The sequence below is a fragment of the Labeo rohita genome, chromosome 3 (genome assembly GCF_022985175.1).
Source record: "Labeo rohita strain BAU-BD-2019 chromosome 3, IGBB_LRoh.1.0, whole genome shotgun sequence".
Lineage (NCBI taxonomy): Eukaryota > Metazoa > Chordata > Actinopteri > Cypriniformes > Cyprinidae > Labeo > Labeo rohita.
In genome coordinates, this window is record NC_066871.1 from 17,144,063 (window position 1) to 17,159,452 (window position 15,390).

At 36.8% G+C, this 15,390-nt stretch overlaps 2 protein-coding genes across 2 annotated transcripts; one reads left to right on the forward strand and one right to left on the reverse strand.

Annotated features, from left to right (window-relative positions):
• Positions 1–1,845: 1,845 nt before the first annotated feature.
• gtf2f1 (general transcription factor IIF, polypeptide 1) lies at positions 1,846–10,710 on the forward strand. Its single transcript, XM_051106300.1, has 14 exons — positions 1,846–2,126; positions 3,784–3,820; positions 4,020–4,066; positions 4,169–4,241; positions 4,343–4,536; positions 6,105–6,275; positions 6,396–6,601; positions 6,677–6,830; positions 6,917–6,975; positions 7,101–7,232; positions 8,334–8,404; positions 8,805–8,946; positions 9,740–9,872; positions 10,202–10,710. Exons 2-14 carry the CDS (start codon positions 3,809–3,811, stop codon positions 10,404–10,406), a joined length of 1,599 nt encoding a protein of 532 aa, XP_050962257.1. The 5' UTR covers positions 1,846–2,126; positions 3,784–3,808; the 3' UTR covers positions 10,407–10,710.
• A 139-nt stretch (positions 10,711–10,849) lies between these two features.
• On the reverse strand, positions 10,850–13,299 carry alkbh7 (alkB homolog 7). The gene is made up of 4 exons (XM_051106302.1): positions 12,928–13,299; positions 11,797–11,970; positions 11,585–11,709; positions 10,850–11,465 (listed from the first exon to the last, which is right to left on the reverse strand). Exons 1-4 carry the CDS (start codon positions 13,207–13,209, stop codon positions 11,345–11,347), a joined length of 702 nt encoding a protein of 233 aa, XP_050962259.1. The 5' UTR covers positions 13,210–13,299; the 3' UTR covers positions 10,850–11,344.
• Between the last annotated feature and the right edge of the window lie 2,091 nt (positions 13,300–15,390).

Consider the following 15,390-nt stretch of genomic DNA (forward strand, 5'->3'; position numbering starts at 1 on the left):
CAGCTATGAGTTACTTCTTAAGCGGGAAACCGAGAGGGCAGAAGTAGAAATTGAACTGGGTAAAGAACAAATCTTGCTTGCCCAACTGCAGCAGAAAAAAGTGCAGATGGAGATACATCTCCTAAAGGCAAAGATGGAAAGTGCTGGTGTCTGTCCTGTAAATGATTTTGGACTTTTTGACAGTATTGTTTTTGTTTTGTTATTTAACATTAGAACAAACAAAAAAAAAAAGTAAAATGTTTTTTTTTTTTTTTTTTTTTTTTTTTTTTTTTTTTTTGCAGTGTTTCTGTTTCTTACAATTAAAACAAACAATGGCTATTTGTGGCCACTGGTATTTTGCCTACCTGTTGTTTTTTGCTAAGCCAGTAGGCTACACTGTTGGTTCCATTTAAGGCTATGGTAAACATGATTTGGTAATCCGGAAATTTGATATTTGGATCACAGTGATCCAACCCAATGTTTCTTTAAAAAACTGTCATAAAAGTAAGATAGATCAGTTAGTCCTGGATAGCAAAACATGGGATTTCCAAATCCAGACCAATTTGATCCAGATTAAATTTTTTGAAAAGCTGGGCCCTGAAGTTTCATCAGAATCAGACAATGTGTGCAATAGTTATTAGCCATTTCCTGTTTCTCATTTCTCGCCATAATTTCGTTGCCTCGCCACGGCCAAACCGTTCGAGATATCAAAAATCCCTCTGGAATTTAGCATCCCCAATGTCTTGAGGTCATGCTGACCGAGTTTGGTGGCCGTCCGAATAAAGGCATCCGAGGAGTATTTTAAATTCCAGAGCATGCGCTTTTTAAACAGCCTTGAATAGCTCACTTCCTGTTGGGATTAGCTAATGACATAGAGTGTGTGAGTTGTTCGGCTCAGTGAGATCTATAGTAGTCAACATTTGAAGTGGATCAAAACCTTTCATCAAAGTTGTCCTAAGACCAAAACAATACCCATTCTTGTCTTAGGACAGCTTTGATGAACTTTTTTGATCCACTTCAAATGTTGACTACTGTACATGTGTACTGAGTTTCATATGTATACGCGCAAGTATGTGTGGGATATACATCAAGATTTGGGAAGGTGTTCCAGGGGGCGCTGTACAGCCCCTGTGCCACGCCCGGGTCCCAGTCTCTGCGGCGTCCTAATGACCGCAGATTCCAACGTGTGTGCCGATTTTCAAGAGTTTTTGAGCATGTTAAGGCCCCCAAAATGCCCCGAATAGTCGAGAAAAAAAATAAAAAATAATAATAATCCTTAGAAAAACAATAGGGCCTTCGCCCTTTTAGGGCTCCAGCCCTAAATATTAATAATAATAATAATAATAATAAAAGTATATATAGTACTATATATATAGTTTGGGATCATTACGATTTTTTATGTATTTTAAATAACTTTCTAATGCTCATTAAGGCTGCATTTATTTCATCAAAAATACAGAAAAAAATGTTATATTGTGAAATATTATTACGATGTAAAACAGCGTTCTTCTATTTTAATACACATTCAAAATTGAATTTATTTCTGTGATCAAAGCTGAATTTTTCAGCATCATTACTCTAGTATTCAGTGTCACATGATCCAAATCATTCTAATATACTGATTTATTTAATCAAATAAATGCAGTCTTGCGGAGCATAAGAGACTTTAAAAAAACATTACAAGTCTTACTGATCCCAAACTTTTGAGTGGTAAGTGTGTATATATACATATCTTTTTTCTTTTTTTTTTTTTTTTTTTTTTTGAGACTATTTTGATAAATAATGACTAAATACCTGTCTATACAAACTACCGAGGCACAAAACACTGCTTTGCATTCAAAATACAATGCACACAGACTTCAGACTGCACTCACTGCGGTGTTCACTTCGATACAGCAGGTGGCAGTAAGTCTTCATGAAGCCGATGACAAGCGTAGAGAAGAAGAGTTTTAGTTGTGGATGGTGTGAGCTGCTTTCAGGTCCTCCATTACTTTGTTAGTCAACCTTTATTTATCAATTTTTTCAAGTGAATTTATCATTTCGTTTTGTTGAATACCCAAATAAGAAGCAATATCAGCAGCCGGACGAGGTACAACAAGTTTAATCGGTATCGGAGCATCGGATGTTCTCTAGTTAGCCGGTTGAAGGTAACGTTACTTTCATTTCAAACACACATCAACATCACGTTTTGTGGTACATATAGTGTATTGTATGGCGAGCTTAATGCTTTAAGTTTAAGGTATAATATCAATGTCAGTGGATTCCTGCAGCATAATAAGAAAATGACCCTTACGAAAATTAACCGTGGTTTTACTACAAATAATAATAATTATGATAATAATTATAATAAAAACATTTCTACTATGCTTAAACCAGGGTACCTACAAAGTAACCACGGCTTTGGTATTGCAACCATAGTTTAACCATGGTATTTGTAGTAAAGCTGTGGTTTTACACATGGTAATTATGGCCAAAAAAAAAAAAAAAAAGGTTACTAGTTACTACACTTTTACTATAATAAAACCACGGTTAGCTGCTGTAAGGGCGAGAAGATGTGATGTCCAGTTCCATGACTTTTGCTGTAGTGTGTCAGTAGGAAATATCAGATTACATTTCCAAACATTCATTTTGCCATTATTCGTAATAATCCAGTGAGATTTTTGTTTGCACAAGGACAACAGCGAGTGCTCTGCACAGAGATCTGATCTCATCATCATCCAGTCTGTCTGGAATGACATGAAGACACAGAACAAACTCAGACAGACTAAATCCAGAAGAACTGTGACAAAGTCTCCGGGATGCTTCAAGAAACCTACCTGCAAAGCTGCAGCACTATTAAAAGTTTTAGGCACTTGTGTAAAAATGCTGTAAAATGAGGATGCTGTCATGAATAGATTTTCTTTATCAATTACCTTCTATTAACTAAATGAAATCAACATTTGGTGCGATCATTCTTTGTGTTTACAGCAGCTTTACCCTAGGTGCACTTGCCCAAAATTTTTCAGGTAGCTTTGCAGGTAGGTCTCTTGAAGCATCTTGCAGATGTTGACACAGTTCTTCTGGATTTACTCTGTTTCAGTTTGTTCTGTTTCTTCATGTCATTCCAGAAAGACTGGATGATGATAAGATTAGATCAGTGTGGAGCACTGGCTGTTGTCAGACTCTTTGTGCAAACAAAAATCTCACTAAATTATTACAATTAATGGCAAACAGAATGTTTGGAAATGTAACCGATATTTTTTACTGACACACTACAGCAAAAGATAGAAATAACTTACTTTAAACCATTTTTTAGCTGGTGAAAATACTAGTGGCCTAAGACTTTTGCACAGTACTCTGTGTGTGTGTGTGTGTATATATATATATATGTATGTATATATGTATGTATATATGTATGTATATGTATGTATATATGTATGTATATGTATGTATATATGTATGTATATGTATGTATATATATATATATGTATGTATGTATGTATATATATATATATATATATATATATAAAGTGGAACCTAATTTATTACTTAGAAATGATGAAAAAATCAGTAATAAGTTACCGATGGCACCAATATGTGATTTATAAATGTTTGTTAATCTGAAATTCAAGTCACTTTATCTATGAACTAGGCAGGTAATCTATTCAACAACTGTGTTCTTTTGAAAAATTAATTTGAAACACAAAACAAAAGCGCAAGCTGATATGACTGATGTCTACATCTTGTTAAGATGTAGACACCAGTCATATCAGCTTGCGCTTTTGTTCTGCTGTAATTTGATAAATATATTGTATGTTCTTACAGGTTATTAACGTCTTGCTCTGCAGTGATGACGTCACTGGTAAGTGCCTCAGCATCTACAGTAATGGTTGATCAGATTGTTCAAAACCAGCCAGATTTGGCAGAATACAAGTTGTGTGTCATTTTAGAAATTATGTCGAAAGTTTTATCTATAACATCATTACACTGTAGGGTCCAGCAGTAAAACGTCTGTAGGTGTTACCTGTCTCTCAGGCCTAAGAGATTGTTCTTGTTTGCAGGGGAGCAGCAGTTCCTCCACAACGGAGTATGTCGTACGAGTTCCTAAGTAAGATTTAAAATGAATTTATTTTACTTCACTTCGAAATTCCATCTATAGTGCTGTCCAAGAAAGTGATTTATATTTGATTTCTTGTATTTTCCCCAACAGAAACACCAGTAAGAAATACAACATAATGGCTTTCAATGCTGGTGATAAAGTCAGTTGTTCAACATGGACTCAGGTAAACAGGCATTATATATGGCCACTGCTTTATTCCATGCCATATTTTCTATATATGTGATATTTATTCCATGCCATATTTTCTATACATGCGATATTTAGGCTCGTATGGAGCGCGACATGAGTAATAGACGTATATATGGTGAGGAGGAGACTCAGGAGGGGGCAGCAGGTAGTGAGTTTGGAAAAAAGCAGAGAGAGGAAGCCCGGAGGAAGAAGTATGGCATCATTACGAAGGAGTTTAAGGTGGAGGACCAGCCCTGGATCCTTAAAGTTAATGGCAAAGCAGGAAGAAGGTACATGTTTCTGTCTTTTTTGACACTCATTTGATATTATTTTTGATTGTGTTTAGATGCCCATGCTTGGAATAAAACTTAAAGAGGTCATGAAAAATCACATTTTCCTTGATGGTGGCATGTGGCATTTGCATATACACTACATAAGAATAGTTATCCATCATCTTACCATAGACCCCATCCACTGGTATTTAGTCAAATAACAGCTGACACTTGTTTACACCAAACGTGGGCGTTGTGTTACGTTGCATCAAAAACAAACATAACTTATTAAAATCACTGATGCTGTTTACACTGATAACAGAATACAGATGCACGTTCAGTTTCTGACAGGTAAATTATGGGATAATTTTAATTTTTGTGTGAACTATCGCACTATATGCAATATATGTCATAAGCTCTCTCCTGTCGTACAATAGATTGTATTTCTCAAAGTAATAATAACAATAGTAATACAGCTTATTAAACCTCCAGAATACATAATTCCTGATCATTTACTCACCCCCATGTCATCCAAGATGTCTTTCTGTTTTCAGTTGCAAAGAAATTAAGGTTTTTGAGGAAAACATTTCAGGATTTTTCTCCATATAGTGGACTTCATTGAGGATCAATGGGTTGAAGGGCCAAATTGCAGTTTCAATGCAGCTTCAAAAAGGGGTGGCAAACGTCGGTCCTGGAGAGCCACACCCTGCAGAGTTTTGCTTTAACCCTAATCAAACACACCTGAACAAGCTAATCAAGGTCTGAAGGGTTACTAGGAAGCTACAGACAGGTGAGATTTTATTAGGGTTGGAGCTGGACTCTGCAGGGCTGCGGCTCTCCAGGACCGGAGTTTGCCACCCCTGCTCTATGCAATCCCAGCCTAGAAATAAGGGTCTTATCTAGTGAAACAATCTTTTGACATTGAGCTAGTGCAAGATGAGCATTTGTGATTAAAAAGTGTAAAAAATGTATTTTGTTTGGAAAACGACTGATCGTTTTGCAAGATAAGACCCTTATTCCTTGGCTGAGATCGGCTGAGCCCGTTGAAGCTGCACTGAAACTGCAGTTTGGGCCTTTAAAAAATCATCACAGAATTTTAATACTGGAAGTGAACTAATCCTTTAAGGATGTTACAGTAGACCTCCGTTGTACGGATTTATTTTATTTTATTTTTTGCCAGAAATCAAAGGAATGGTTTAAATTTAATTTTATTATATTTTAAATGATTAATTAAAAAGTTTTATGCATTCATTTGATTACTTCTTTTTTTATGCATAATGCATTTGTATTCAATTATAAAATTCAGAAAAAAAATCATAAAGGTGCTTTTATTGTTACAATTGTAATAGATTAAGTTGTTAGTTTTATGAATTCAATTGGTCAGACAGCCTATTTGATGATTTAGTTTTCATTAAATAGTTACAACGGAAAACCCATAATTTGTGTCGTACAACCCTGCATTAAGACCAATTCACAATGTCTCATATGAGAAGATTTTTGACTTCCATCAGCATTTTATTGAGTGTTTATATGTTGCCTTAGCACCTTATTAAATCACTGCAATATTGTTCCTCTTTATCACTCAGATTTAAGGGTCTAAAAAAAGGTGGAGTCACAGAGAATGCTTCCTACTACATCTTCACACAGTGTCCTGATGGGGCCTTTGAGGCATTTCCCGTGCACGCCTGGTACAACTTCACACCGCAGGCCAAACACCGCACGCTCACTGCAGAGGAGGCAGAGGAAGAGTGGGGCAGGTGAGGGCAGGTTGAGCGTTTGTATTTATGAAAACAGCTCTGTTGGTTCTACTCAGCGGCCAGTTAAATGTAAATGTATCTCAAGCTCAAACATCACATCTGCTAATTTTCCTCATACAGGAGAAACAAAGTGGTGAACCACTTTAGTATCATGCTTCAGCGACGTCTCAGAGAACAGGAGCGAGGAGAGGAGGATGAGGAGGAAGGAGAAAAAGGGGGGAAGAAAAAAAAGAAGAAGGGAGGCAAGGGAGGAGACCTGCGCATACATGATCTCGAGGATGATTTGGAAATGAGCAGCGATGAGAGTGATGGCAGCAATGGAGATGGTGAGCAAAGACTCTGAGAGCAAAAGGAGTGTCAAATGCAGGGCTTTCTTACTAAAATGCCTTCTTTCAATGCAGATGACGAAGCCAAGTCAAAAGCTAAAAAGGACAAAGGCCCCAAAGGCAAGGGAAAGAAGAAGAAGAAAAAGGGCAGCGACCTGGAAGGAATCGAGGATAGTGATGATGGTGACTTTGAAGGGTTGGAGGTGGACTACATGTCTGATGAGAGCAGGTGACTGCAATTACACTCAAATCTTTAGCCAAAGTCTCTCTTCATGGTTACTTAAGTCTAATCATCATCATCCTTTATTTGCTCAGTTCTGAAGAAGAGGAGCCAGAGAAGACCAAGCCCAATAAGGGAGAAGACGTTCCTAAAGGTTGGCGATTCTTTTTTTTTTTTTTTTTTTTTTTTTTTCCTCTCTCTTTTTGCAGGAGTGTGCTTTATTCAATTTTGATATTTGATTTGAGACAACTCCATCAAGCTACAATGGCTTTCTTTCAGGTATTGATGAAATGTCTGACAGTGAGGAAGAGAGTGAGGAAGAAAACAAGAATGAGGAAGATGCCAAGGAGGAAGAAGAGGAGGAAGAAGGAAAAAAGACACCGGTGCAAGTGGAAAAGAAGAAAAAGAAAGGTAAAGGCAGTCTCATTTTGGATTTTTTTTTCTTTGCATTTCAGTGTTGCGGCCTTATGTCTTACATGGGACAATGAGGATTAATTAGGCAAGTATTTAAAAGTGCTAGTTATGTTTATTAGAAACTAGACATCAGTGTTGGGGTAACGCATTACAAGTAACGCGACTTGCACAATCAGATTTTTTTTTAAGTAACTAGTAAAGTAACTCATTACTTTTTAAATATACAAGAAAATATCAGAATTAGTTTTTTCCCCATTTATTGATTGAAAGCTCTCCTGTCCTCATGCTGAGAGAAATTGGGAGTAAGATGTGAAATGTGAACATTCATTAAATGAGTAGTCCAGTTCCAGAACAAGAATTTACAGATAATGTACTCACCCCCTTGTCATCCAAGATGTTCATGTCTTTCTTTCTTCATTTGTAATTGTAGCCGAGGAAGAAGTGTCCTATCTAGCGATACGATCGGTTATTTAAAAAAAAAAAAAGAATAAATACAATTTGAATACTTTATTTACCTCAAACGCTCGTCTTGTTTTGCTCTGCCTGAACTCTGTGTATTCTGGCTCAAGACAGTTAGGGTTCAACATACCCAAGACAGGGTATGTTGAAAAACTCCAATCGTATTTTCTCCCTCAACTTTAAAAATCATTTCAAAATCACCCTACATCGCTACAGAAGTACCGACCCAGTCTTTGCAAAGTGAACATGCAAAGAAGATCAAACACCCTTAACAAAAGGGTTAAAACGGCGATATAGGATGATTTTGAAGTTGAGGGAGAACATGAGATGGGAGTTTTTCGACATACCCTAACTGTATTGAACCGGAAAAATCAGAGTTCAGGCAGAGCAAGACAAGACGAGCGTTTGACGAGCGTTTTTTTAAATGAAAATAACTGTTCGTTTCACTAGATAAGACCCTTCTTCCTCGGCTGGGGTCATTTACAACCGCATTAGAGATCGTTTGAAGCTGCATTTTGGAAGTTTAAACTCTGGGCACCATAGAAGTCCATTATATGTGTATATATATATGTTTATATAATGTGTGTGTGTGTGTGTGTGTGTGTGTGTGTGTAAAAATCATTGTGTATGTTGTTTCAGATAGCAGTGGCGAGTCCGACAGCTCTGAGGACAGTGATATTGAAGGAGAGGCAGCTTCAGCACTGTTCATGGTAGTAATGTCTTATATTCGTGTGTGTGCATGTACAGCTATCTTTAAGAGGGCCGGCTTGAGTTTTAAACCACTGGAGTGAGCACAAAGAGAGAAAGTGAGGAGATCTTGGCCGGTTCTCACTTTCTGAGACCACTTTAACGGCTGTTTGCTGGTCAAGACTTGGTTTTAGTGATCAGGTTATAAGTGCGTAAAGGTTAGGTTTAGACTAAGGCACTAGGGTTTGGGTGAGGTACTTAGTACTTAGGAGCTAGAGATTGCATTGTCAATAAATGTCCTCACAAAAATAGCTGTACAGGGTTGTGTGTGGGTGTGTTTGGGAGAGTGTATGAGAGAGAAGATTCTGATGTTGTTTTATGTTTATATGGTACAGTCCTCTCTTGTTGTCTCCCATCTCACAGAAGAAGCGCACTCCTCCTAAGCGAGCAGGTGGTCGTGGCTCAGCGGGTAGTTCGAGAACAGGAAGTCGACCTGGCACACCTTCCATTGACAATGCTGCTACTTCCAACACTCTTCGTGCTGCTGCTAACAAACTGGAGCAAGGTACACTCAAAAAAAAAAAAAAAAAAAAAAGATTAAAAAAAAGTTGATCCAAAAATGTTAATCAAATGAATTACATGATATGGCTATTAGTTGTTTGATATATATAATTATTATTTATATATATATATATATATTTATAATATATAATTATTATTAGATTATATATTTATAAGAGTTCAGATGCAAAAGTCCATCTGACATTTTTCTTTAAATTTGCATTTTTATCAGGCTCCTATCTATAGGTTTTTATCTATGTGATTGGGCTGAGGCTGGGATTTAACAAGACTGAAGTAAAATTACTTGATGGATGTATACTATGTGTCAAGAGCATTCACTCTGTATCATTATCTCATTTTTGACCGAGGTGGCTTTTAGAGGGTTTTTGGGAAAAATACTGATATTTTAAACTTTAACTATAAACCATTGCTTCCAGCCAAATGTCACATCAGTTCACGCTTGATGTAAACATCAGTTGGTGAACATGTTATAAAACTCACTCGAGAAGTGACACAGACAGAGTCTGTGAAGCATCAACTTTGGAATTCCCATACACTTGTATTATATGTACTCAGAGCTTGATTATTTGTCTAAAAAAACCTTTGTTTGGGTTCATCTGAGGAAAGTCATACACCTCTAGAACGGCATGAGGATAAGTAGATGAGAGGATTTTTGTATTTAGCCATAACGTAATATTATCTGCCTAGTATCTCCCAATTTCATCTTGCCTCTGTTTCTCTCCACTGCTAAGAGTTAGGTAAAGTTTAAACTTTATGTGTCTGTTCTTCTATCTCAGGTAAGCGGCAGACAACTGTGCCCAGCTCAGAGACTCCTGCGGCAAAGAGATTAAAGATGGAGCCCAGCCCTCAGAGCTCTTCAGGGAAGAGCACACCCCAACCAGCGTCAGGCAAATCTACCCCCAGCTCCAGGTACTTTTTCTTTTTTTTTTTTCTTGAACATTATCTATATCCAAAAATACCTTCAGCTCACGTTTCTCCTCATCTTTGGGTGCTGGGTCTTTTCTCCAGCTATGCTTACCCATTTACACTTACATAAAACCGTACAGTGCTGTATCCAGTAACACTATTACAGCCATAATGCAGAGTATATGTCAAATGTCTCAACACATCTCAATTCTCAACCATATAATCATTCATAATGCCTACTTTATCCCTTCGAATCACAGGCAAGCTTTGCCACATTCACGAACTGCATTGTCTTTTTTTAAGCACATAACATTTTTCCATCTCCCCTTTAGTGATGTGCAGCTGACGGAGGATGCCGTGCGCAGGTATCTCATCAGGAAGCCCATGACCACCAAAGACCTGCTGAAGAAGTTCCAGACGAAGCGCACAGGCCTCAGCAGTGAGCAGACAGTCAATGTACTCGCCCAGATCTTGAAGAGGCTCAACCCAGAGAGGAAGAACATCAATGACAAGATGCACTTTTACCTCACTGAGTGAACCCATCTGAGGAGACAGTGAAACTGAGCTCCCAAACCTGCAGCCTCTCCTTTACGAATGCAGCTTGTTTAGGTTAAGACCTGCTTGATCTGAAATTTGTCCTGTTACTTTAAACCACTCAGCATTTATGAACAGTAGTACTATTAATTAGTAGCGCTGTTACTACGTTACAGATTAGCGCTGTTAATTGAGTTACAGATGAGAATGCTGGAGGTCTAAAGGTTAAAAAGACAAAGAAATCTGAGAAGCAAGATGGAGTAGGTTTTGGTATATTGTAACGGATTTAGGAAAGACGTGTTTGTAAATTCCACAATTAAGTCTTTTAATGACAAGTTGAATATCACAGAGAAACCGGGTAATATCAACACAGTGGTCTTTACCCAGAGAATACAATCGCATCTGTGGCTTTTATTACACATTCATTTCTTATCACATTTGTCTGCTGTGTTTTTTTTTTTTTTTTTTAACTGGTTTAACAGCATTGCACTGTTGAAAAGCTGTAAAAGGTACAACTTTTGCAGGAGATTTCTTTTTTGGTAGTACATTAAATTTGTTCAGAAATGAAAACCAGGGTTTTTGTTCATTTGTTTTAAACGCATACTGTTTAAGCAGAAAGCCACAATGGTGGATAGCAAAAAATATTTATTAATAGAAGCAGTTCCAGTGACTGTTTTTATCCTTTTTCCTCACCCCACTTACATTATACATTGCATAAATCAAATCTTTCCCCTTCATGTATCCACAACAGGTATTTGTAACACATCTCATTGAGATAAATGTTATCTAAATGTTAACAGTTGTTTCTTTGTGGTTATGCATCTGATTTTTAGCTACCTCTGTGTTTGAGTGTCTGAAAGATGAACAATTCTAGACCAGTAGTAATGTGAAAAAGTCACCACGTTCGCAAGATAATAAAGGTCAGTCCAGTCCCAGTTCTTTTAAACGGGCAGGTTTCGACAGATCACAGAAATGCGGCGATGACGTGGAACCTTCTGTCCTGAGAAAAAGGATTCTTCATCTTTTAGGATTTCATGGGTGAATTTAAATCGAGCATCATCCCTGTTGATATGAACACGTGTTTTACAAATCAAATTTTGAATGTCACTTAAAATAAATGTTCCAAAATATTCAGTTTTGTGAAATATCAAGAAAGAAAATTAAATGCGCTGAATACTTGCCTTAATATATAAAGTGAGCGCCGACTCAGGAGCAAGTCCACCCAATCTTTGGATTTGTTTTCTGGGACCAGTCGCATAATACTATCGGACAACAGGCTCAGTCCTGCAATAGTGGTTCCACAGAACTGGCAAGAAAGAAGAACAGACATAGAGAACATCAATAATGTACAAATAACAGTGTTAAGTGTGGAGAACATCAGTGAGAGGCAGACCTTTACACTGTCAATATGGGGTTTGATATAACCCTCTTTGTCCAGGTCCAGAACATGAACTGGCCCAAGCAATGGACTGCCTTCAGGAAATGCAACCGCTCTTACTCGCCTTAAGATACTGTCACACGTAACTCCCCACTGCAGGCGCTCTGTTTCTCTGTAGCCGTGAATAGCCTGATGGGTGAAAGAGAAATGTACCAAAGAACTGGAAAATGGGGTGAAATAATTAATAGCCAACAGCCAATAATTAACAGTTAAAATGTTACAAATGAGAATGTGAACCTGGACCACAAAACCAGTCTTTAGTGGCATGGGTGGCATAGCCAAAAAAACATTATATGGGTCAAAATGATCGATTTTTCTTTTACGCCAAAAATCATTAGGATATTAAATAAAGCTCATGTTCCATGAAGATATTTTGGAAATTTCCGACTGTAAATATATCAAAACGTAATTTTTGATTAGTAATATGCATAGCTAAGAACTTCAACTGGACAACTATAAAAGAGATTTTCAGAATATTTTGATATTTTTGCACCCTCAGATTACAGAGTTTTGAAAAGTTGTATTTCGGCCAAATATTGTCCTATACTTACAAACCACACATCAACGGAAAGCTTATTTATTCAGCTTTGACATGATTTCATTGGGAATTATTTCAGTCAGTGCTTCATAATAAAATGTGTCTATTTTTTATGCTTTATTGTGTATTTTGTACACAAAACGACTGTTTCCAAGCAGGTTTCCCAAATACGTCTTTCTCTTCCGTTGTTCAGACAAAGTAGCCCCGCCCAAAACTCGTGGGATTGGAGGAGAGCCACCTGCAAGATTTTCTGATTGGCTAACACACGCGGTTCGCGCCCAAAATTATTTTTTTTCGCGGCTTTCACAGAGGAAAGCGTTGTTAATCAGCAGCACATCTATTTCACCTAAGTTACATTTTCAAGAAAGGCTTGGTTCACTTGAAAAGTACAGGTAGGTTGGAATTAAACAACACCCTTAACCAACGACCATAAAAACGTTGAGAGTTGCAATCACAAACAAAGATTACAACTTGAGTTTTGTTATGAACTGACGCTGGATGGCAGTATTTTACAGTATAGCAAGAGCACACTTCTCTGTGGTACTTACATCGTCCCAGTGGTCAAATTCATATCGCTTTTTTCTAAGTCCTGTCTCTACTTCTTTAAAAAGGGCATTCTCCTCTTCCTCGCTGATGAAATTCTGTCTAACTTCAACATGCCCACGCACTGCGGATAAAATTTCCTCAGACGATCCAAACAACCATTTACACTCCTCTTTGCTCTCAGGGCCTTTTCGTAAAGCCGAGCTCTCCGATAAAAACCTACACAGTAGGGGATTTTGGAAAGATTTCCTCTGTACTTGTTTCGATACTCTAATTAGTAGTGTCATTCTGTCGAGAGCTTAAGACGCACTTCAATATCCACAATATTAAGCGTACCAGTGTCACTACTGTCATTGACAGGGCGCCATTTTGAATTCGCTAAGATTTCTGGGACTTGAAGTATTCGAGTTTAACCGCTTTAACCTAGCAGTGGTCTAACATTAGGTCAGTGCTCAAAGACAAAATACAGTTTTATGGTAAGTTGTGGATGCAAGCAGCAGTAGTAATCCGATTAAAAATGTTAAATGTAGCTGTGATTTATAAGAAGATGATTTAAATTAGTTATGAAGTTTAATTTTAGAACCGTGTTATTTACACGACCAGTCAAAAGTTTTTGAACAGTAAGATTTTTAATGGTTTTTAAAGTCTCTTCTGCTCACCAAGCCTGCTTTTATTTGATCCAAAGTACAGCAAAAACTGTAAAATTCTGAAATAGTTTTACTATTTAAAATAACTGCTTTCTATTTGCATATATTTTAAAATGTCATTTATTCCTGTGATTTCAAGCTGAATTTTTAGTATCATTTCTTAGGTTACATGATCCTTCAGAAAAACAAAAAAGAACGTTTTTTTTATTATTATTACTATGTTAGGTTTCTTTGATTAATAGAAAGTTCAGAAGAACATCATTTATCTGAAATAGAACACTATAAATGTCTTTATCATCTTTTATCACTTTTTGATCAATTTAAAGCATCCTTGCTAAATAAAAGTATTCATTTCTTTCATTTATTCACAATCCCCCAATCAGAAAATCAGCATATTAGAATGATCTCTGAAGGATCATGTGACACTGAAGACTGGAGTAATGATGCTGAAAATTTAGCTTTGATCACACGAATAAATTACATTTTAAAATATATTCAAATAGAAACCAGTTATTTTAAATAATAAACATATTTCACAGTATTGCTACTTTTGCTGTATTTTGGATCAAATAAATGCCGGTTTGGTGAGCAGAAGAGACTTCTTTAAAAAAAATATTAAAAATCTTAGGCTACTGTTCAAAAACGTTTGACTGGTAGTTTATATTATTATTTATTATTATTACCAAACGGTGACACATGCAGCTACAAACAGGTCTACACCTCAACGAGTTTAATTTGCTCTCTGTTGTTTTCAGTGAGTGAAGACAACATTCAACTCTAGCCATGATAAATTTTGTGTAGTTGCAATTCGACTTTTCAACACTAGGTAGCACCACATGACTATTGCTAGCTGTAAATGTAAACGATAAAAATAAAAACGTCTTTTTCTGGGGGTAAACGCAGATTTCCTCCAAACTTAAAAACCATATTTTAGTTTTTTTTTTGTTTGTTTGTTTTTTTTTTCTGTCTCTTTTTATTTTGCCCCTTGGGTGAAATCGTACGTGTAAAATCTGTAAAGTAACCAGCCTTAATTTTTTGTATTGGCATGTTTTTGTTAAAGGTGAAATAGCTTCTGCTCCCCTCCCCCTGCTGGCTATTCAGTATTTCTATAGTATATATTATAATCTTGATTTGTGACATTACAATCCGAACAGATCTCCAATGACTGTGCTTTTTCAGACTATTATGTCACAGTTCTTTTAGACGTCGCTCTCTATGTCTTTCTCTCTTTCTGTCTCTCTACCACACACACACACACACACACACACCACATTGACTGGTTTCTCTCATCAATTAGCCTGCAAGACTGTAATGATGGTAATTATTTGTAATTGTAATGGTCAGGCAGTGCTGTTTGTGGCAGTAAGAGGGCATTAAACAGTCTGTAAGTAAGTGAGATTTACAGGCAGTAAGACGTTGAGTGCTGATGCATGGCTCTGGGGAATGTGCAATATATCCATGCTGTAGCCAATACAGCAGAGATTAGAAGATTGCAAAGCCTGAAATAACTCAGAACATAGACTCAGTTTATTGGTGTTTTTGTAGCAGATATGCACTGGTTTGCATTACACATTAGCACAGTATTTTTTACATATTAGAGGGGGAATTCTCTTTAATTTCTTAAAAAACTTTAAATTACTTTCAGAAGCAACTTAAGATGAGACCCATTTGCAGTTTTGCATTTGACAACTCTGAAAGTATAATTTACCCTTTGCTAAGCCTTGTCCTTTGGTGAGTCTTGCTAAGGCAAAACGAAACATTCTATAGAAATTAATCAGAAATTCTGTGAACAGCATTATTTTCAGTAAAACGTGCTCAGGA